The following is a 22,454-nucleotide window of genomic DNA, read 5'->3' on the forward strand; positions in this document are numbered from 1 at the left end:
ATGAATAATTATGAATAATCAGTTTTCATAAAATGTGTTTACTTTTTAAGATATAAATCTGCTTTTTTGGAGGTGGAAGATTGTTGTGAACAGTTCGTCAAAAATCTGCTTACCCTTTACCCACTATGCAAGATATTTTTACAGCGTGCTATATATTTGCCAGACAAAATAATTTTTCACACAATAATACACTAAGCAATTATTTTCATTGTGGAGTAAACTTGAAAAAAGCATGCAAATATGCACAATATCATGTAACCATATTGAATAATACTTCGAAGTCATACAATATTTAGTATTATAATACCCACAGCATATAATCACATACAATTTATAACTGAAGTAATTAATGTAGTAACTAATTTATTAATTAATGTACCAACCTTGTAAATTCCAATGCCTGGATCAATGAGGAATGCTCTAGCTGATGTTGATGGCAGAGTGGAAGTTGCACTGACTCTGGACTTGTTCGCAGCATTACTGTGAGCCCTCCCATCCCCATCTTTTTTCTTTAGGGAAGAAGAAGAATCATCTGACTGTGAGCGAATTAATAGCTGGACAATGTCATTCAAGCCAACATTGTAGTCAAAAAGGGTATGGCCATCTTCTAGCTGGAAAAAAGATAAAAGTTAAATTTATTCAAATGACTCGTTTAGTATACAGTATAGTGCCTAAAATCCTACGTTTAGCTCCTTTAAATAATATTTTTGCTGTGATCTCACATCTGCACAATAAAAGCAACATTAAAGCTAGCCATACACACAGATATTGCCATTAGATATGAGATTTTATTACATTTTCGGGGCATGCATGTTCACAGCTCATGAGTCCCTACACAAACTAAAACAGGTTGCAAGTCAGGCAAGAATCCCAAATTTGTCCTCTATTAATACAAAGACACACATTTCTACTTTATTAATTCTTGCAGCATATAACTTAAAAAACAAACTATACTGAATAATTAACTATTCATTTGGATGTTGCATTATACAAATACATCTATCCATCAAAATGATTACTAATTCAGCATGTGTCATACCTTCGAACATTTGAGTATCAGAAAGAGGGACAACAGAATTTGTCAGGTTGTGAAAAGTCTAAACACATTTCTGGGAGTTTACATCAGTGTTGACTGGCAAAACAAAGTAGAACAGTGTCAACAAATTAGGTTTATCCATGAATCTATGGGGGTAACATAATGATCCACTAAATGCATTGCAACGCATCTCCACATAACAATGCAACCCAACTGTATTTTGGGATTGTCTTCCCTGTGCAAATCATGGCATGTTGAGGCTGCAAGCCCACACCTTAAAGGAATAGTTCAGTGTGAAAATAAAAACTGGGTAAATAGATAGGCTGTGCAAAATAAAAAATGTTTCTAATATAGTTAGTTAGCCAAAAATTTAATATACAAAGGCTGGAGTGAACAGATGTCTAATAAAACAGCCAGAATCCAACTTCCTGCTTTTCAGCTCTATAAATCTGAGTTAGTCAGCAACTTGAAGGGGGGCCACATGGTACATTTCTGTTCAGTGAGTTTGTAATTGATCCTCAGCATTCAGCTCAGATTCAAAACCAACACATATGACCCATGTGGCCCCCCTTCAAGTCTCTGATTGGTTAATGCCTGGTAACCAGGGTAACCAGTCAGTGTAAACCAAGATAGCTGAAAAGCAGGAAGTAGTGTCCTGACTGACTTGTTATACATCAAATCACTCCAGCCTTTATACTTTACATTTTTGGCTAACTAACTATATTAGAAACATGTTTTATTTTGCACAGCCTATCTATTTACCCAGTTTTTATTTTTACACTGAACAATTCCTTTAAGTATTGGGAAAATATTTTTTATTCAGAAATGAAGGCCATAAAAAGCATTTATTTCATCTACCACTTAAAAATACCCATTGCCATTTACTGCATATGGCAAGCTTGTAAAGGAAAGCACAGTTGTAATAATTTTAGAATCCACAAATACAGTTTTAAGTCCTCATGTTATATTAAAAAATTTACCCTTGGCTATAACAGACCCCTCCATACAAAATAAGCTCTATTATTTACTGCTTATGTACAAAACATAAATTGCCTGGCAAGTTGTACATAGCGGGGGGGGGGGGTGCAGGGCAGCTTTGAGTAATAACAGAGTGATTCAATTCTCATGGCTGGTATGGATACAAACCCATAGTACTGCCATCTGCCAGTTTTATGCTTAAGAATTTTTAACAAAAATATGAAAATTTGGGGTGGGGCACACACTTTGAGTGGCCTTACAAATAAACTAAAGTTTCTCCATAAACTTTCCTTTTATTTAAAAAACACCATTTTGACAAAATGGTATTCCCCATAGCTTAAAAAATACAGATCCCAAAAGCTCTACGCATACGTTTTTTTTACTGATATGAACTGTAGCATAATTCAAAGTGCTACCAACACGTTCCTATAAAAATCATAGGAACGTGTCAGTTTCAAATATGTGCAGCACCAGGAATAGTACCCCTCAAAGCACCCCCAGCCCCGCAACTATCTCGCTGACACTACTAACGGATCTTCTGTGTTACTTCAGTAATGCTGGGCTGGGGGCGGAGCGATCCTTCATAGGCTGAAGTCCTGTTTTCATTCGTAATTAGCCTATGGAAGGATCGCACCGCCACCCCAGCCCAGCGTAACTGAAACAGATCTTTTAGCAGTGTTGAAGGGTCATTTTAATGCAGGTCCATGGGCTGGGGGCAGCTTTGATGAGAACTATTCCGGGAGCAGCACATACTTGATACTGAGACGTTCCTATGATTTTTAACATGTCAGTATTGCTTTAATGACCGAGAAGAGCCGTTTTCAAAATTTTACAGCAATATCAACAAAGAAGCCCAAAGGATTGTGTTGCCAAGTGCTACTACAGAGAAGAACAAGCAGTAATTGGACTTACAGCGCAGCACTGCGTGTTAATTTTCCAAACAATAATCATTTTGACCAGCAAGTGCACCACCAGGGTCCAGGCAATTACATTCAAGTTAACAGAGGGGCAGTTCCAAGCATTTTAGCATCCCAGTTGGAAATTGTGCAAGGCTAAAATGCTGGGAACCACGCCATTTGCCACTGCCCTAAAAAAAAAAAAAAGATTGTGGAATGTGAAAACCACATCTATAGTTTCCCTAACTTTGACTCCTTCCGACGCTACTCTATGAAATCTTGGGGTACATAACATTGATGGGATCCAGAGGCCTTCTGGTGTCTTTTCTCTGCCAACCTGCACCTATGCAAGTCTCACACATACACTTATTCTCACACACACATATTTTTGGGGGGCTGCACACTCACAGCATGTGTGTACACACAGTATTTGAACTAATCACACGGAGTAATAACTTAATTTTGGTGATAATATTGCATTTTTAGCATTGCTGCTGCTAGTGCGGTGCACTAAAAATTAATTATTTTTCTGAGGGTTTTTAGATCTATACTGATCAGCAATCTCCACTGTATGTGTATATACACATGTATACATATATAGGTGACCTCCAGGAAATACACCCAGAAATTCAAAAAGTATAAAATGTACAATATTTGTTTGTCAGTCAATAGAAATCAAGAAAAAAATCATCTGACATGAATATTAAACATCTTTACTAAATTTCACTTTCAAAGAATTTAAATAGTACTCCTTTCTACAAATACATGAAATATTAACATTCATATAAACAAATGTTCCAAAATATTCTGGAACAACATTTACTATACCTACTTTAGCTCAGTGGTCCAAATTCTGTCCTCAGCATTCAGCAATGAATACTCAGTATATATGCTAACAGAAGCAAAAAATAATACAAATCCATTCATCTACCAACACCAACAAATGGTTAAAATAATAATACAGTAAAAACAATCAAGGTGGGCAAAGGTGTGGGACCAATTACTGTCTCTGGTTAACTACAAAGTAGATATAATGCTAATACTTTTCAATTTAGTAAAACATTTTCTTTCATGAAAAAAAGTAACCTTTTAAACGTATAGCTTTCAAGCTGAAATATTTCAGAAAGTCACTCTTGATATAATTATGGTGAGCTGCCCTAGAGAGTGGAACAAAAAAAAACAAAACAAATGAATTTCTTTCACTGTGATAGGATAAAGGTTATTACTAGGACAGACATGTATTTTATAGTTCTGGGTCAGTCATGGTTCAGGATAAATGTCTGTTAAGTCAAGGGCATGATTTAGGATCATTTAAAGTGGTATTTCAAAGGATCTCAAAGTCCAGGAAGGACTTCAGTATAATTTATAGGTGAACTATGAGTGTACAGGAAGCTTTACCGCCTTGATAAACAATTACATACCATTCACACAGGGGGAAGGGAAAGTTCGAAGGCTCCTATACAGTCATTAACCACTAAACATGTTGGCGGCTAAGGCGCATAAAAATCATACAGAAATACAAAGACATTACATTTCGCAATAGTTCCCCTTTAAAAAAATGAAGGCAAAAGAATGTGAACAGGATCATGTGTGGGAGGTCATCAAACAACCAGGTTTGCTTTTTTTTCTTTGCTGACCCCAGCCATTGTAAGTGAATGAACTTCCTCAGCATAAATGCCTCTGATCATATGGGCATGTCCATGAAGTTCCAAATCCTGTCTCTTGGCAATCTGAAACCCTACCCCCAACAAATACCCAGCAACAACATATTTCAGACCTGTTTCTGCATACAAAAACTTTTTTAAACCACAGAGTGGGAAAAATGACCATTTACAGACTAAAGCTCTGTCCAAATGTAAAAGTATTCTACATTTAATGCAAAGTAAGAATATGATCTGTTCAACAAGAAAAAAAGTAATCAGACCTACTAAGCTTTTTATAGCAATAACTTAAATGCAAACACACAAGCTGTGTGAAACCCTCTGTGAATGGCATTATGAACTCTGCTGTACAAATCACTATTTTTGCCTAGAAATGCACTAAAATAATTTAATAACATTGAGGGTTTTTCTTCTGTTTATCACATACTTTTTGTTACTGGCTGACTGCTGGTAGGGAAATGTACAAAACAGCATGGGCAGAGTTCTACAAGAAAGTAACGTTTCTTGGGTAGCAAACATTACAATAGAACCCAGATTGTACATTTTCCGAGCCGCTTTGTGAACATAGAATTTGGGTGGTACTATATTTTATTATTCATGGTTTTGTCGGTCCTCGAGGGACATGCGTTTCCAGAAAAAGTTTTAAAGGAACTACAGCTTGTACAGGGGTTGTTCACATTTAAATGAACTTTTAGCATGAGAACAGTGTAAAAGTCTTGGGCAATTTGCAATTGTTTTTATTTTAGGCTTTTAAACTAACTTTTTTTTCAGCAGCTATGCAATTTTGACAATCTGGTTGCTAGGGTCCAAATGATCCTAGCAACCAGAATAAAATACTGGAATTTCTATCAAGGGAAAGCCTTGATAGAAATAAAAGTAATAAAAAATAGCAATACAATTACATTCGTAGCCTTGTATTTATTTAAGATGAAGTCAGTGACCCCCATTTGAAATCTGGAAAGAGCCAGAAGTAGAAGCAAATAATTCAAAAATTATAAAAAAGAAAAAAGGAAAGCCAACTAAAAAGTTGCTTAGAATTAGCCATTTTATAACATACTAAAGGTTAACAATATTTTGTTGGGAATTATTTTTTTTTCTATATAAGCAACCAAGGGCCAACCCCCTAAACCTCCCCCTAAGGCTCTGCCCTAGGCCAACGCATGTGTTTATATGGTAGATATGGCCCTGGCTGTAATCATACTACCACTTTCAAAATGCATATGAATAACATTTGCAGGATCTGAAGTTCAGTGGCCGGTAATCCACCTCCCCCCCCCCTAAAAATTTTAAAACTACAGAGTACCCAGTTCACTAAATACCACAAGATGTCAGGGTGCGGTTTCCTTTCCATTATGAAAGTGTACATTTACCTGTCTTCCTAAGCACTTCTTACTGAAACAGGCCAGGAATCAATAATTGCCCATACTATGATGTATTTAAGATGGGTGGGCCAGCTCCATTTGTAACTGTTGATGGCCTTAAATGTCCTGATTTCTCAACAATGAATTGATCCTTTCACTTTTTAAATGAACACAACTGCCAATTAGCATGAATAGCTAACTACACCAACATATCATTATCCTTTAATGAGTTACAATTTATAAGTGATTATCCACACCTATAAATAGGCTATATGTCATGTAGTCTTAATCTACCTTCCATTATAGTTTTATTACTGGACATGCACAGCATCAGAGCATGACCAGAAAGAATTCAGAATACCCAAAAGAGCAGTATATTTAATTTTATGAAAGATAGGAAGCTACAATGGACAAATTGAGAGGCACAGGTCTTCAATGTCAGCTCCTGGGTTGAGAATAAAAACCCAAGCAAGTCCAAGATAGTCCAAGACCATTTCAGACTGAACAAAACAACCAACCAAGCCAACAAATTATACTGCATAAGAAATAAATATGTCCTACAACTCCATGCAACATTATAAAATGAAAAACACAAAATGAACACATTACAGAAACAATTTAAGCATCATAAACATGCATATTATGCATGACTCATCACATTTTCTGGTCATTCTGCTAAGTGAGTAGTAGACAACTGCTGTTTTCCAGTCATGCCATTTTACCATACCAGCAGCCTATTTATAATGTACTGAACATCCAATATCGATGTCAAGTTAGGGCAAAACATGGTGCATACCTCCCAAATGTCCCATTTTTAGTGGGACAGTCCGGCTTTTGACAGCTCAACCCGCAAACCGGTGTTTGTACTGGAAAGTCATGATTATCTCTGCACTGAACAGCTAAAAAAAAGAAACAATGTTTCTAACTTAATTGGCTTTTGCCAGAGAGCCCAAAACAGCTGAGATACTTTTGTAACAATTTTGAGATAAGCAAATAAGTAATTGTAACAATTTAGATAACAGGTCCCTTGGGAGAAGTTAGACTCGCAGCTTAAAGGGCAATTCAACATTATTAGCAAAACTGTAATAACAGGGGGGGAAAACAGACATATGTTCAAACTTTCATAACCTGCCAAATTTTGTAAAATGAACATGGTAATTAGGGGGTGTGGCCACAAAAATGAGCATGGTCACAAAATGTCACTGTGCTGCGTGCAGCAATTTTTTTGTCCCTCTTTTTATTTCCAAAATGTTGGGAGGTATGATCATGGCTTCCAGTGCACCCAAAAGCTGAGGCTACAGTGTTGATTATTAAATACTTATGCAAATTAAACTGGTTTCTGACCCGTCAGGTAATAAGAATCTGAATTAATTACCAATTAATTAATGACTTTAATTTTCTATATATACAGTATATTGTAAGTTGTCCCTAAGAACCCCCAAATAAAATAAGCACATATTTTTGTAGGTGACTACATCATTTATTTCTGTGTTTAAACCAGAAGAGAGTTTTTAAGAAAGAAAACTTCATATATGTAAGCTATATCAGCCAAAATAAAATCACCTTTCAGTATGAGAATGAGTGTACTGTGCCCATTCAAAAAGGAAATATTTTATTATAAGACAAAATATTTATCACCTACAATAGATATCTGTTAGACCTTGTACAGATATTTAAAATATGGAGTATGTGTATTTGTAAGAGATACTTTAGTCAAAACTTGTTGTAGGTAAAAAGTCCTTTAGCTAAAAAGTTATTTTTACCCCTACACATGACAGCATGGTCACTGAATTAGAAATGCTTCATTCTAATTGAAAATTTTTTTTAGTTAAGTCACTCAACAGCAAAGTACAGGATAACTTCAGTACTACTGGATAAGCAGCCATCACATGTGGAGCTTTTGTTATCTTTAAATTGAGTTATGACTATTATTTTTACTCTCACTCACGAATTGAATGCAAAAAAAATTAGATAAATTCAGAGGTCACTGCAGTTGGTATTCATTTTTTCTTGAACCTCCCAAAGCTAGGACTGGAGGTCCACACTCTGGTCATTTAAAATCTGTTCAAGTCTTTCTGTGCCTCAGTCTTAAAGTTCATGCCCAAAGTACTGATTAATATTAATGAAGAAAGATAGACTTTCAGACCATGTCCCTAATCTGGTATCAGAGGAATACTCTAGATATTTAAGATCATAAAATACATCTACATAAAATTCTGAGAAAATAGAATACACTGCTGGTCATATGGTGAGCTCCAGAAGACCAATGCAAAGTCTGTAGCAATGGTCGAATCTGACACGTTTTTCTTTCAGGAAAATTCACGAAACAGCAAAAATTCACGAAATCCATTGAAGTCTAGGGGCGACAATTTTTTTTTTTTTTTCTTAACGCGTGACATTTGCCAACAAATATTTTTTTTTTTACCCCTTGTGAGTCTATGGGCGTCATTTTCATGACAAAACTTTTCGCTCATCCTTAGCTGTCTGCTGTTTTAATATATTTTGTTAAAGGAACCGTAAAACCAAAAAATGAAAGTGTTTTAAAGTAATAAAAATATAATGTACTGTTGCTCTACACTGGTACAACTGGTGTGTTTGCTTCAGAGTCTCCACAATAGTTTATATAAACAAGCTGCTATGCAGTCATGGGGCAGCCATTCACAGCCAAAAATGGTAAAAAGGCACAGGTTAAAATAGCAAATAACAGATAAGCTCTATTATACAATGGGATTCTTCAGAATTTATCTGCTATCTATGAATGGCTGTCCCCATGGCTATACTTGATTGTGTAAACTATAGTAAACACACCAGTTTTACCAGCGGTGACCTCACCAAGCAAGCAAATCATTAAACATATGGCCAGCTTTAGTTAAACTAGATATATTGAGATCTGTATAAACAACCCCATTTCTTCATTCTTTGTTGTTGTTTTGTTTTGCCATATTGAAAAATTTTCTACATGGTTGAAATACAGTTGAATTGACCATGCTGGCGACAATCTAAACCAAATTCGGATGTAGCAGGTTTTGCAAAACATGTGTAATGTTTGTCCTAGACCAGTAAGCAGTAGCAAGTAAGTTTGCTTTCACTATTATTGAGCAGTGCTTTCCAACCAGTTGCTCATGAGCAACATGTTGCTCACCAACCCCTTGGATGCTGCTCCCAGTGACCACAAACCAGGTGCGTATATTTCTTTTGTACTGTCAAACAGAGCCTTCTGTAGGCTGCCAGTCCACATAGGACCAAATAGTCAATCACGTCCCTTAATTGGCACCCAAATGATTTTTATGCTTGTGCTACGCCCCAACTATTTGAATGTGGCTCATGGATAATGAAAAAGATCCCCCGTCCTAGAGAATAACACCAATAAAAGCAATTTCTTTGTTGCTATGTACAAGCCCCCCCACCCATGTTAATCAATTCATTAGTCCTAATCTACCTTCACTCTCTGTAAAACCATGCTTTTTCCTAAACGCCAGACTTTTTTTTTTTTTTTGAACTGGCAAAATAATAGACAAAATTTATTTATGGGGCAAGTACAAGTCAACATTTGTGCACATATGTCTGAAGATACATATTTATTTATCCCTGTCGAATAGTGTTAGATATAACTGATTATCTTGCATAAACAATAAAATACAAAACAATGGCCCAGTGCCCAGCATGGCTGCCTACACATTCAATTAAGCCAGAGACCACATCATAAGAAGCCTGGATTAGTGAAATAATGTTTACTAGCAGAGTTATTAAGAATAGGTGCAATTACATAGGAACTTCTTAAATTTAAACCCTAGTTTAAAATGTGTTTAAAGCATGCATGTTGTATTTCGTCTGTCAGCACATAAGTGTTTCCAACGCTAAAAAATAATACTGCAAGAACAGTACTATAACTACAAGACCAAAACATGCTGTAATGTTAGGGGGGCGGTTTGCTATCCAATGCCATATGCCTTTCATTAAATGTGCAGACTGAAAGTATTAAAAAAATCAAAATAGACTACTGAACGGCAAGGCAAAAATGTATAACCTCACTGGCAAATACGATTAGGTGTTTGCCGTACATTTCATAGGTGATAATTTAATCTGGAATGCTAAATATGAATATATGATTGATGATTATAGACTAACTGGCATAAAAGTGTATAACCGGATATTGGCGTACACTACACACAACCACTAAAAACAGCATGTAACCAACAAGTGACTGGTGAAAGAGTGGCTGTTGCTGCAAATATCTTTTTTTTTATGCAAAAAAAGAAACTTCAGGAATGAATTATGCGACCGTTTGTAAAACAGCAGAAAAAAGTATTACATAAAGTACACAACAGTATATATGTATATTTATTACTGATGGAAATCTTAATTAAACTTCAAACAACATTACACTGTGGTCCCGGGGAATATTATCCTGCTATTGGTGACTCTCTTCATGGCTACATTTAAGTAATGGCATATGCTTCCTTAACGACAGGCCTTTGAACCAGAAAAGCCTGAGAATGTACAATGGTAAATTATACTACTCAGGCCCTAGAAGACATTTTCAGCAAGCATTGTTCATAAAGACGAGTCACATGGCGGACACAGCCACGGCTTAGTGGTTTCTTGGTGGGCAGTAAAGTAATCTGCCCACTTCCTTAAAAAAAAAGCAGGGTAGAGATGGAAATTAAAGGCACTATTGATGTAAAGTCAAGTGCAATTGATTAAAACAAATTAATTAGCCCACTATGTTACAATGACACAAAAAGCTCCTTTAACTGCAATTCCATAACTGGAATGATCGTACACTGCTATTGCCCAATGATTAAATACATTTCCGTGACATTCTAGGAAGAAAGCAAATCTATCGAAAGCATAAAGTGAATAAACTGCATAGCATCAGAGGTTTATTATTCTGGCAGACACAGATTAGAAACCTGAATATTAACTCACCATTGCACTTGCACGTCGAAAGAGAGGGAAAACAAGCCATGGGGAAGATTGTAAATTTACAGAATAAATATCAGGATGGTATTAAATGAAAAGTGAGGCACTGTGACACTGTTGCTAAGAATACACTGCTGGTCATATGGTGAGCTCCAGAAGACCAATGCAAAGTCTGTAGCAATGGTCGAATCTGACACGTTTTTCTTTCAGGAAAATTCACGAAACAGCAAAAATTCACGAAATCCATTGAAGTCTAGGGGCGACAATTTTTTTTTTTTTTTCTTAACGCGTGACATTTGCCAACAAATATTTTTTTTTTACCCCTTGTGAGTCTATGGGCGTCATTTTCATGACAAAACTTTTCGCTCATCCTTAGCTGTCTGCTGTTTTAATATATTTTGTTAAAGGAACCGTAAAACCAAAAAATGAAAGTGTTTTAAAGTAATAAAAATATAATGTACTGTTGCTCTACACTGGTACAACTGGTGTGTTTGCTTCAGAGTCTCCACAATAGTTTATATAAACAAGCTGCTATGCAGTCATGGGGCAGCCATTCACAGCCAAAAATGGTAAAAAGGCACAGGTTAAAATAGCAAATAACAGATAAGCTCTATTATACAATGGGATTCTTCAGAATTTATCTGCTATCTATGAATGGCTGTCCCCATGGCTATACTTGATTGTGTAAACTATAGTAAACACACCAGTTTTACCAGCGGTGACCTCACCAAGCAAGCAAATCATTAAACATATGGCCAGCTTTAGTTAAACTAGATATATTGAGATCTGTATAAACAACCCCATTTCTTCATTCTTTGTTGTTGTTTTGTTTTGCCATATTGAAAAATTTTCTACATGGTTGAAATACAGTTGAATTGACCATGCTGGCGACAATCTAAACCAAATTCGGATGTAGCAGGTTTTGCAAAACATGTGTAATGTTTGTCCTAGACCAGTAAGCAGTAGCAAGTAAGTTTGCTTTCACTATTATTGAGCAGTGCTTTCCAACCAGTTGCTCATGAGCAACATGTTGCTCACCAACCCCTTGGATGCTGCTCCCAGTGACCACAAACCAGGTGCGTATATTTCTTTTGTACTGTCAAACAGAGCCTTCTGTAGGCTGCCAGTCCACATAGGACCAAATAGTCAATCACGTCCCTTAATTGGCACCCAAATGATTTTTATGCTTGTGCTACGCCCCAACTATTTGAATGTGGCTCATGGATAATGAAAAAGATCCCCCGTCCTAGAGAATAACACCAATAAAAGCAATTTCTTTGTTGCTATGTACAAGCCCCCCCACCCATGTTAATCAATTCATTAGTCCTAATCTACCTTCACTCTCTGTAAAACCATGCTTTTTCCTAAACGCCAGACTTTTTTTTTTTTTTTTGAACTGGCAAAATAATAGACAAAATTTATTTATGGGGCAAGTACAAGTCAACATTTGTGCACATATGTCTGAAGATACATATTTATTTATCCCTGTCGAATAGTGTTAGATATAACTGATTATCTTGCATAAACAATAAAATACAAAACAATGGCCCAGTGCCCAGCATGGCTGCCTACACATTCAATTAAGCCAGAGACCACATCATAAGAAGCCTGGATTAGTGAAATAATGTTTACTAGCAGAGTTATTAAGAATAGGTGCAATTACATAGGAACTTCTTAAATTTAAACCCTAGTTTAAAATGTGTTTAAAGCATGCATGTTGTATTTCGTCTGTCAGCACATAAGTGTTTCCAACGCTAAAAAATAATACTGCAAGAACAGTACTATAACTACAAGACCAAAACATGCTGTAATGTTAGGGGGGCGGTTTGCTATCCAATGCCATATGCCTTTCATTAAATGTGCAGACTGAAAGTATTAAAAAAAATCAAAATAGACTACTGAACGGCAAGGCAAAAATGTATAACCTCACTGGCAAATACGATTAGGTGTTTGCCGTACATTTCATAGGTGATAATTTAATCTGGAATGCTAAATATGAATATATGATTGATGATTATAGACTAACTGGCATAAAAGTGTATAACCGGATATTGGCGTACACTACACACAACCACTAAAAACAGCATGTAACCAACAAGTGACTGGTGAAAGAGTGGCTGTTGCTGCAAATATCTTTTTTTTTATGCAAAAAAAAGAAACTTCAGGAATGAATTATGCGACCGTTTGTAAAACAGCAGAAAAAAGTATTACATAAAGTACACAACAGTATATATGTATATTTATTACTGATGGAAATCTTAATTAAACTTCAAACAACATTACACTGTGGTCCCGGGGAATATTATCCTGCTATTGGTGACTCTCTTCATGGCTACATTTAAGTAATGGCATATGCTTCCTTAACGACAGGCCTTTGAACCAGAAAAGCCTGAGAATGTACAATGGTAAATTATACTACTCAGGCCCTAGAAGACATTTTCAGCAAGCATTGTTCATAAAGACGAGTCACATGGCGGACACAGCCACGGCTTAGTGGTTTCTTGGTGGGCAGTAAAGTAATCTGCCCACTTCCTTAAAAAAAAAGCAGGGTAGAGATGGAAATTAAAGGCACTATTGATGTAAAGTCAAGTGCAATTGATTAAAACAAATTAATTAGCCCACTATGTTACAATGACACAAAAAGCTCCTTTAACTGCAATTCCATAACTGGAATGATCGTACACTGCTATTGCCCAATGATTAAATACATTTCCGTGACATTCTAGGAAGAAAGCAAATCTATCGAAAGCATAAAGTGAATAAACTGCATAGCATCAGAGGTTTATTATTCTGGCAGACACAGATTAGAAACCTGAATATTAACTCACCATTGCACTTGCACGTCGAAAGAGAGGGAAAACAAGCCATGGGGAAGATTGTAAATTTACAGAATAAATATCAGGATGGTATTAAATGAAAAGTGAGGCACTGTGACACTGTTGCTAAGAATACACTGCTGGTCATATGGTGAGCTCCAGAAGACCAATGCAAAGTCTGTAGCAATGGTCGAATCTGACACGTTTTTCTTTCAGGAAAATTCACGAAACAGCAAAAATTCACGAAATCCATTGAAGTCTAGGGGCGACAATTTTTTTTTTTTTTTCTTAACGCGTGACATTTGCCAACAAATATTTTTTTTTTTACCCCTTGTGAGTCTATGGGCGTCATTTTCATGACAAAACTTTTCGCTCATCCTTAGCTGTCTGCTGTTTTAATATATTTTGTTAAAGGAACCGTAAAACCAAAAAATGAAAGTGTTTTAAAGTAATAAAAATATAATGTACTGTTGCTCTACACTGGTACAACTGGTGTGTTTGCTTCAGAGTCTCCACAATAGTTTATATAAACAAGCTGCTATGCAGTCATGGGGCAGCCATTCACAGCCAAAAATGGTAAAAAGGCACAGGTTAAAATAGCAAATAACAGATAAGCTCTATTATACAATGGGATTCTTCAGAATTTATCTGCTATCTATGAATGGCTGTCCCCATGGCTATACTTGATTGTGTAAACTATAGTAAACACACCAGTTTTACCAGCGGTGACCTCACCAAGCAAGCAAATCATTAAACATATGGCCAGCTTTAGTTAAACTAGATATATTGAGATCTGTATAAACAACCCCATTTCTTCATTCTTTGTTGTTGTTTTGTTTTGCCATATTGAAAAATTTTCTACATGGTTGAAATACAGTTGAATTGACCATGCTGGCGACAATCTAAACCAAATTCGGATGTAGCAGGTTTTGCAAAACATGTGTAATGTTTGTCCTAGACCAGTAAGCAGTAGCAAGTAAGTTTGCTTTCACTATTATTGAGCAGTGCTTTCCAACCAGTTGCTCATGAGCAACATGTTGCTCACCAACCCCTTGGATGCTGCTCCCAGTGACCACAAACCAGGTGCGTATATTTCTTTTGTACTGTCAAACAGAGCCTTCTGTAGGCTGCCAGTCCACATAGGACCAAATAGTCAATCACGTCCCTTAATTGGCACCCAAATGATTTTTATGCTTGTGCTACGCCCCAACTATTTGAATGTGGCTCATGGATAATGAAAAAGATCCCCCGTCCTAGAGAATAACACCAATAAAAGCAATTTCTTTGTTGCTATGTACAAGCCCCCCCACCCATGTTAATCAATTCATTAGTCCTAATCTACCTTCACTCTCTGTAAAACCATGCTTTTTCCTAAACGCCAGACTTTTTTTTTTTTTTTTGAACTGGCAAAATAATAGACAAAATTTATTTATGGGGCAAGTACAAGTCAACATTTGTGCACATATGTCTGAAGATACATATTTATTTATCCCTGTCGAATAGTGTTAGATATAACTGATTATCTTGCATAAACAATAAAATACAAAACAATGGCCCAGTGCCCAGCATGGCTGCCTACACATTCAATTAAGCCAGAGACCACATCATAAGAAGCCTGGATTAGTGAAATAATGTTTACTAGCAGAGTTATTAAGAATAGGTGCAATTACATAGGAACTTCTTAAATTTAAACCCTAGTTTAAAATGTGTTTAAAGCATGCATGTTGTATTTCGTCTGTCAGCACATAAGTGTTTCCAACGCTAAAAAATAATACTGCAAGAACAGTACTATAACTACAAGACCAAAACATGCTGTAATGTTAGGGGGGCGGTTTGCTATCCAATGCCATATGCCTTTCATTAAATGTGCAGACTGAAAGTATTAAAAAAAATCAAAATAGACTACTGAACGGCAAGGCAAAAATGTATAACCTCACTGGCAAATACGATTAGGTGTTTGCCGTACATTTCATAGGTGATAATTTAATCTGGAATGCTAAATATGAATATATGATTGATGATTATAGACTAACTGGCATAAAAGTGTATAACCGGATATTGGCGTACACTACACACAACCACTAAAAACAGCATGTAACCAACAAGTGACTGGTGAAAGAGTGGCTGTTGCTGCAAATATCTTTTTTTTTATGCAAAAAAAAGAAACTTCAGGAATGAATTATGCGACCGTTTGTAAAACAGCAGAAAAAAGTATTACATAAAGTACACAACAGTATATATGTATATTTATTACTGATGGAAATCTTAATTAAACTTCAAACAACATTACACTGTGGTCCCGGGGAATATTATCCTGCTATTGGTGACTCTCTTCATGGCTACATTTAAGTAATGGCATATGCTTCCTTAACGACAGGCCTTTGAACCAGAAAAGCCTGAGAATGTACAATGGTAAATTATACTACTCAGGCCCTAGAAGACATTTTCAGCAAGCATTGTTCATAAAGACGAGTCACATGGCGGACACAGCCACGGCTTAGTGGTTTCTTGGTGGGCAGTAAAGTAATCTGCCCACTTCCTTAAAAAAAAAGCAGGGTAGAGATGGAAATTAAAGGCACTATTGATGTAAAGTCAAGTGCAATTGATTAAAACAAATTAATTAGCCCACTATGTTACAATGACACAAAAAGCTCCTTTAACTGCAATTCCATAACTGGAATGATCGTACACTGCTATTGCCCAATGATTAAATACATTTACGTGACATTCTAGGAAGAAAGCAAATCTATCGAAAGCATAAAGTGAATAAACTGCATAGCATCAGAGGTTTATTATTCTGGCAGACACAGATTAGAAACCTGAATATTAACTCACCATTGCACTTGCACGTCGAAAGAGAGGGAAAACAAGCCATGGGGAAGATTGTAAATTTACAGAATAAATATCAGGATGGTATTAAATGAAAAGTGAGGCACTGTGACACTGTTGCTAAGGATTTTTTTTTTAGACACTTAAAATGTATTCTATACAAAGCTCCAGTATAGCGAAGCAAACAACGATGCTTCTGTATTGACGATGCATTAACATTAACCATTGAAAGAGAGAAAAAAAGAATATTCACCACATTTATTTTGCTGAAAAGCTTTATTTACCATGTGTGCTATTCCTCCATGGTGAATATTGGCTTTAGTGCAGAAAGTAAAGGAAGACACAGCCTATTTTGCAGGCCTCTGAACCAGGAACAAAGTAGGATGCCTAAACGCTAGGGTGTTGTAGGCCTTATCCAGAAAAACTGCAGTAGACACGAACAATAAAACAAAGTAACCAAGCGATGTTGTGACATAGATTCATACTGGTCGAGTCAGGTTTTCCTGCTTGAATACTTTTATTGCAGATGCCCTATGTACTGCATGCAAGCAATAGAAGAAAATGACTTCACAAGAATATACAACTATTTTGAAGGGTTAAAGGTAAAGCTCGGTTGCGCAACTATTTCCTGACGAACAAACACTGAGCACAATTGTGCATTTCACATGAACAGAACAAAATCTTTTTTAAAAAAATTACCATAAAGGTGAAATATGAATAACCTTAAGATTTTCAATTTACTAGTTGGAGAGGAAATAAATTTCAACTCTGAGCACTGCTATCAACAGAAAATAATCAAGCAGATAAGCTAGCAGCGCTCATACTTAACCCTCAAGCTTTGTTTTTTTTAAAAAAATACGAATTTTTAAATTGTTTTACGGCTAACGTGGTTTGAGTAGGGTTCAATAAAGAAGGGAGATGAGAAAAAGAAAGAATCTGACCCATGGGCTACATTTGGGTGCTCAGGGCTTACTGAACTGTGTGTGTTTAAGGGTCTACAAATGCCAGATTAAAGGGGGTGGAGGAAGTAAAACTAGTTTCAAGGGGGTGGGTGGATAAGGCAAAGTGCTGTTTTTCTTGTGGATCCTTCAAGGCTAAGTTCAGCAAAGCCATGTGAGTTTGTTCCAGTTCCCTAACAAATGAAAATGAGCACAGATACACAATATGAACCTAAACAGTCCTATTGACAGCCCACCCCCATGTTCAAATCCCCCAGCTTCAGCTTGTTATTCAGTGAAGGAATGCAACCTTACAGCTAGGGTTGCCACCTGGCTGGTAAAATTGATGCTCGATGCCAATGTTATTAATAGGGAAAAATGACAACAATATAGGAAGGCCGGTATTATTTTGCAGAAAAGGTGGCAAACCTACTTACAGCCCTTTGCAGCTTGGGGACTACAACTCCCATCATCTTCCTATATTCATTGAAGGGAGATAAGGATACTGGCAACTTCAGTATAAGGGTCTGCAAATGCCACATTAAAGGGGGGGAGTAAAACTAGTTTCAAGGGGGTGGGTGGATAAGGCAAAGTGCTGTTTTTTCTGTGGATACTTCAAAGCTAAGTTCAGCAAAGCCATGTGCATTTGTCTCAGGACCCTAAAGACTGAATATGAGTACAGATACTCAATACAAACCTAAACAGTCCTATTGACAGTCCACCCCCCTGTTCAAATCCCCCAGCTTTAGCCTGTCACTCAGCTTCAGGAATGTAACCTTCCAGCCTCCTGCTGCTTGGGGACTACAGCTCCCATCATCCTCCTATATTCCATGAAGGGAGAGAAGGATAGTGGCAATAATAGTAGCAAAGTGTTGTTGAAGGGGAGCTCGGCAAAGCCCAGCATAAGTGGGCAAGGATTCGATGCACACATGCCTGGGGCTTTACCTGTTTGCCCCGGTAGAAGAGCCTTTGCCGGTCTGGTGTGACGTTGAAGGTCTCCTGAATCTTCAGCCTCAGGCTCTCGATCTTGGTCAGACGCGACAAGTCGTCTATGGTGTGGGTCTCGGTGCCATCTATGGTTCGGACCTGGATCCACATTGTGGTGCTGCCCACTTATCACTAGTGAGAGGGAATATAGAAGCACCGGCTTTATCCGTGCAATCTTCCTATTGCCCTTATTAATATGGTTTGCGACAACAAAAATATAGGGGTTAAGACAATGGCAGATAAACCAACAAAAGAGATTAAAAAAAACGCAGGTAAGGTGAGGCGCCTGGCGGGGATGAGGATGAACGAGTCCAAGGCTAATGTGTCGCGGAGGTGCTTCTTGGTGATGTTTTGGATCTATTTTTACAAGGAATGGGAATCCATGGGACCATGGCTAAGCTGCAAAGGGAGTGTTTACTAGGAAACTGCTTCTCACATGGGGGGTCACGGCGCCAAGCTAAAATCTCGCGAAATAAAGCGGAAAGGCGGCTGGGTTGGCTCTGGTTAAAGAGACAGGGAAAGAGAATGGAAACTTGAAAACATCTCGCCCCCTGCTGGACACACTGCCCATAACACCCGCTCAGTTATCCACTCATGCATGCCGGATAATCATACTAAATGCTCACACTTGTCCAACACGCGGCCACTTTCACTTTGGGAAGGCTGCGACGCACAGTTCCAAAACGGTCCTAAGAGGATACAATGTTTAGGTGTTATTAATAACTATAGAATGTGATTATTGTAACGCGTAGCCTGTCCCTAGTCCTGCCTGCACACGAGATTGGCGTATTGGGAAAGAGCTCACTTCCCTCAGACATGATCCCTCGTGTCACCGCTCTCACTCACTGAATGGAATCCCACCTCTTTCTACTATATAGAACTTCCTACTATATAGAAAGCGCGAGTGTGCAGCAGGTTCCTTTGGAAAACATTGCCTTTGGATCCTGTTTGTTCTCTTGTTCATGCACACTTCACAGGGGTGCTTCGCCAATGAGGCAAGTTGAGGCTGTCGCCTCAGGCAGCAGCGCCCCACTAGGTACCAGGGGCAGCAAAAATGCTGCTCCTGGTACTTTAAGAGCAAATTTCAGGCGGAGGGGAGGCAGGAGCAACTGAGAGAACGTGGACAGGTAGCATTGGAATACTCAGAGGAGTTGTCTGGGTGTAGTGGGGTGTGACAAACTTAGGGTTGCTACCTTTTCTGGAAAAAAATACCGGCCTTCCTATATATTTATGTTTTTTTTCCTATTAATAACATTGGGATCAGCCATCTTTTTTACCGGCCAGGCCAGTAAAATACCGGCTGAGTGACAACCAGTGGCGGAACTACCGAGGGAGCAGGGGGTGCGAGCGGGCCAGGGCCCGCATCCCCTCAGGCCCCCCCCAGCAGTCCGTTCGCCGCTGAACATGCCGGCAAATGCGGCCGTACGGAGGGGGGCGGGGCCCGGCTGTGCGTCACGCACCAGGGCCCGTCCCCCTCTAGGATCGCCACTGGTGACCACCCTAGACACACTCGGTTGGCATCCCTGTTTATAGATGGGAAAGGATAAGAAAGGCCAATATTTTTCTCAGAAAAACTGCTGAACTCTACGGACGATACTCGTCGGATCCGTCACATGCGACAAGTTGCAGGCGCCAAATATTGTGGGAGTGATAGAAAAATCAAAGGTGCAAACTACATGAATCCGACACCACTGTCGGATGTGAACACCGCACACTGCGTCTTCACCCGACAGTCGTGTTATGTATAGTTTGCACCTGCAATTTTTCTATCACTCCCATAATATTTGGCGCCTTGCGGCATGCGTTTTGTCACATGTGACGGATCCGACGAGAATCGTCCATGCAGTTTAGCCTTAAGAGAAGTGGAAAATAAAATATAATAAAATGTCTGTACAGGTGTTTGCTTTTCATTTTACACTAAATAGGTCCTACAGAAAACAGGCAAATTTGCACATGGGCATTAGCCCATCTCAACCAGTGATTACCTTTGTTCACCCAGTTGCAAGTAAAACAATGAAAGAAAACATTTGATTTGGCCAGTATAAATCCATGAACCATAGCAGTGGAAGAGGTGTACAGAGATGAAAGGTCAAGATTTTAATTTGTGCACTGAGAGTTATATATACATTGTTTTATTATATATAGTGAATAAAGTACCCCCTCCTGTAAAATATAAGGATATTATAAGTTACCGAGGCGTTTCATGACCATATAAAAACACGAGGCCGAAGGCCAAGTGTTTTTATACAGGTCATGGAACTCCGAGGTAACTTCTAATATCCTCATATTTTGCAACTAGGGTACTTTATTTATTATAATACACAAGTTTCAGTGAGTCATGTGACAGAAATGACATCAGAACTCACCGTTTATAACTGATGACATCAGAACTCACCGTTTATAAGGATATCATTTACAAGATATTCATGGTTTTATATATATATATATATATATATATACACACACACACATAAACATTTCTGTTATTGGGAATCACAAAACACATTTACCTTTAATAAGTTAACTACCTTTGATAATTTATCTGACAGGGCAACCCTTTTGAAATAAAAAATAACAAAGGTGATACCTTTAGGGCTCTTACTCACGAGCGTTTTTACCTGCGCTCCCCTGCGTTCCGTTTTTCGGCGTTCAGCCGCAGGGGAGCGCAGGAATAGACGCATTTCATTATTTCAAATGGGGCTGTACTCACACAGGCGCATGTAGGCGCCGAACGCAGGTTGAGACGCAACATGCTGCATTTTTCCTGCGTTCGGCGCCTACATGCGCCTGTGTGAGTACAGCCCCATTTGAAAAAATGAAATGCGTCTATTCCTTCGCAGGGGAGCGCAGGTAAAAACGCTTGTGAGTAAGAGCCCTTATTGGCTAACTAAGATAATCAGAGCAAGCTTTCAGGACAATTTAGTTCCCTTTTCAAGCTCATTACCTGCTTGCTATGATTATATCAGTTATTTTTTATTTCATTTATACTGGATAACACGGTACAACAACTTTACCTGCAATTATCATGTATGTGATGACAGTATGCCTTAAATTGACATAGGTGTGTTTAGAGATTAAAAAAGAAAGAATTATCCTGGAGCTTTAATGATATCTTCCCAAGGTACATTCTGCTATGGTTCATTCCTATTGCATTAAAGGGCTGGTTCACCTTTAAGTTAACTTTTACTATGTTGAAGAATGGCTAATTCTAAGCAACCTTTCAAGTGGCCTTCATTTTTTCTCTTTTCATAGTTTTTTTGCATTCTTCTTCTGACTCTTTCCAGGTTTCAAATGGAGGTCCACTGACCCCATCTAACAAATGCTCTGTAAGGCTACACATTTATTGTTATTGCTATTTTTTATTACTCAGCTTTCTATTCAGGCCCTCTCCTATTCATAATAAAGTCTCTTATTCAAGGTTGCTAGGGTAATTTGGAACCTAGCAACCAGATAGCTGAAACTGCAAACCGGAGAGCTGCTGAATAAAAAGCTAAATAACTAATAAGCTAAACCACAGGTAAAAATGAAAACCAATTGCACATTGTCTCAGACTATCGCTCTCTACATAATACTAAAAGTTAATTTAAAGGCGAACAACCCCTTTAAATATATTAAAAGCTAAAGCAATAATCCTTAACATAAAAAGTCTTATCGTTATTTAGTTCAGCATATGTTCTAACGGACACTTTTTTCTATTCCATTAAGATTCTCTTTAGAGTTTAAAGTAAAAGAATCATTCATTTATAATAAACCTAAGAAATTGTTTTTGAAGTTTGATATTTACACATAGTAACATAACAGATAAGGTTGAAGAAAGACTCACATTCATCAAGATCCTCCTTTGCTAGATGATTTTTAAATTTTAAATGCATAACGTTACATTTCTCAACACTCTGTATTCATGGAGTATGGGAAACGTTGCATGGACTATGGGAAATCACTTTCATTATTTATTTCAATGAAGCATGATTGAATTAAAATTTTTACATTCCAAAATATCACACTTGCTTTAGAGGAAGTGGCATGATG

At 37.7% G+C, this 22,454-nt stretch overlaps 1 protein-coding gene across 2 annotated transcripts in view; it reads right to left on the reverse strand.

The window, feature by feature from the left end:
• uhrf2.L (ubiquitin-like with PHD and ring finger domains 2, E3 ubiquitin protein ligase L homeolog) overlaps positions 1-18,956 on the reverse strand; it is a 91,852-nt gene extending 72,896 nt beyond the window's left edge. The window contains exons 1-2 of one of the 2 annotated variants that reach the window (XM_041567060.1): positions 18,384-18,956; positions 384-611 (exon numbers count right to left, since the gene is read on the reverse strand). In XM_041567060.1, the coding sequence (XP_041422994.1) occupies positions 384-611; positions 18,384-18,536 (381 nt within the window). In that variant the 5' untranslated portion in view covers positions 18,537-18,956. 2 annotated transcript variants of the gene reach the window in all.
• Positions 18,957-22,454: the final 3,498 nt, after the last annotated feature.

The sequence above is a fragment of the Xenopus laevis genome, chromosome 1L (genome assembly GCF_017654675.1).
Source record: "Xenopus laevis strain J_2021 chromosome 1L, Xenopus_laevis_v10.1, whole genome shotgun sequence".
NCBI classification, from domain to species: Eukaryota; Metazoa; Chordata; class Amphibia; order Anura; family Pipidae; genus Xenopus; species Xenopus laevis.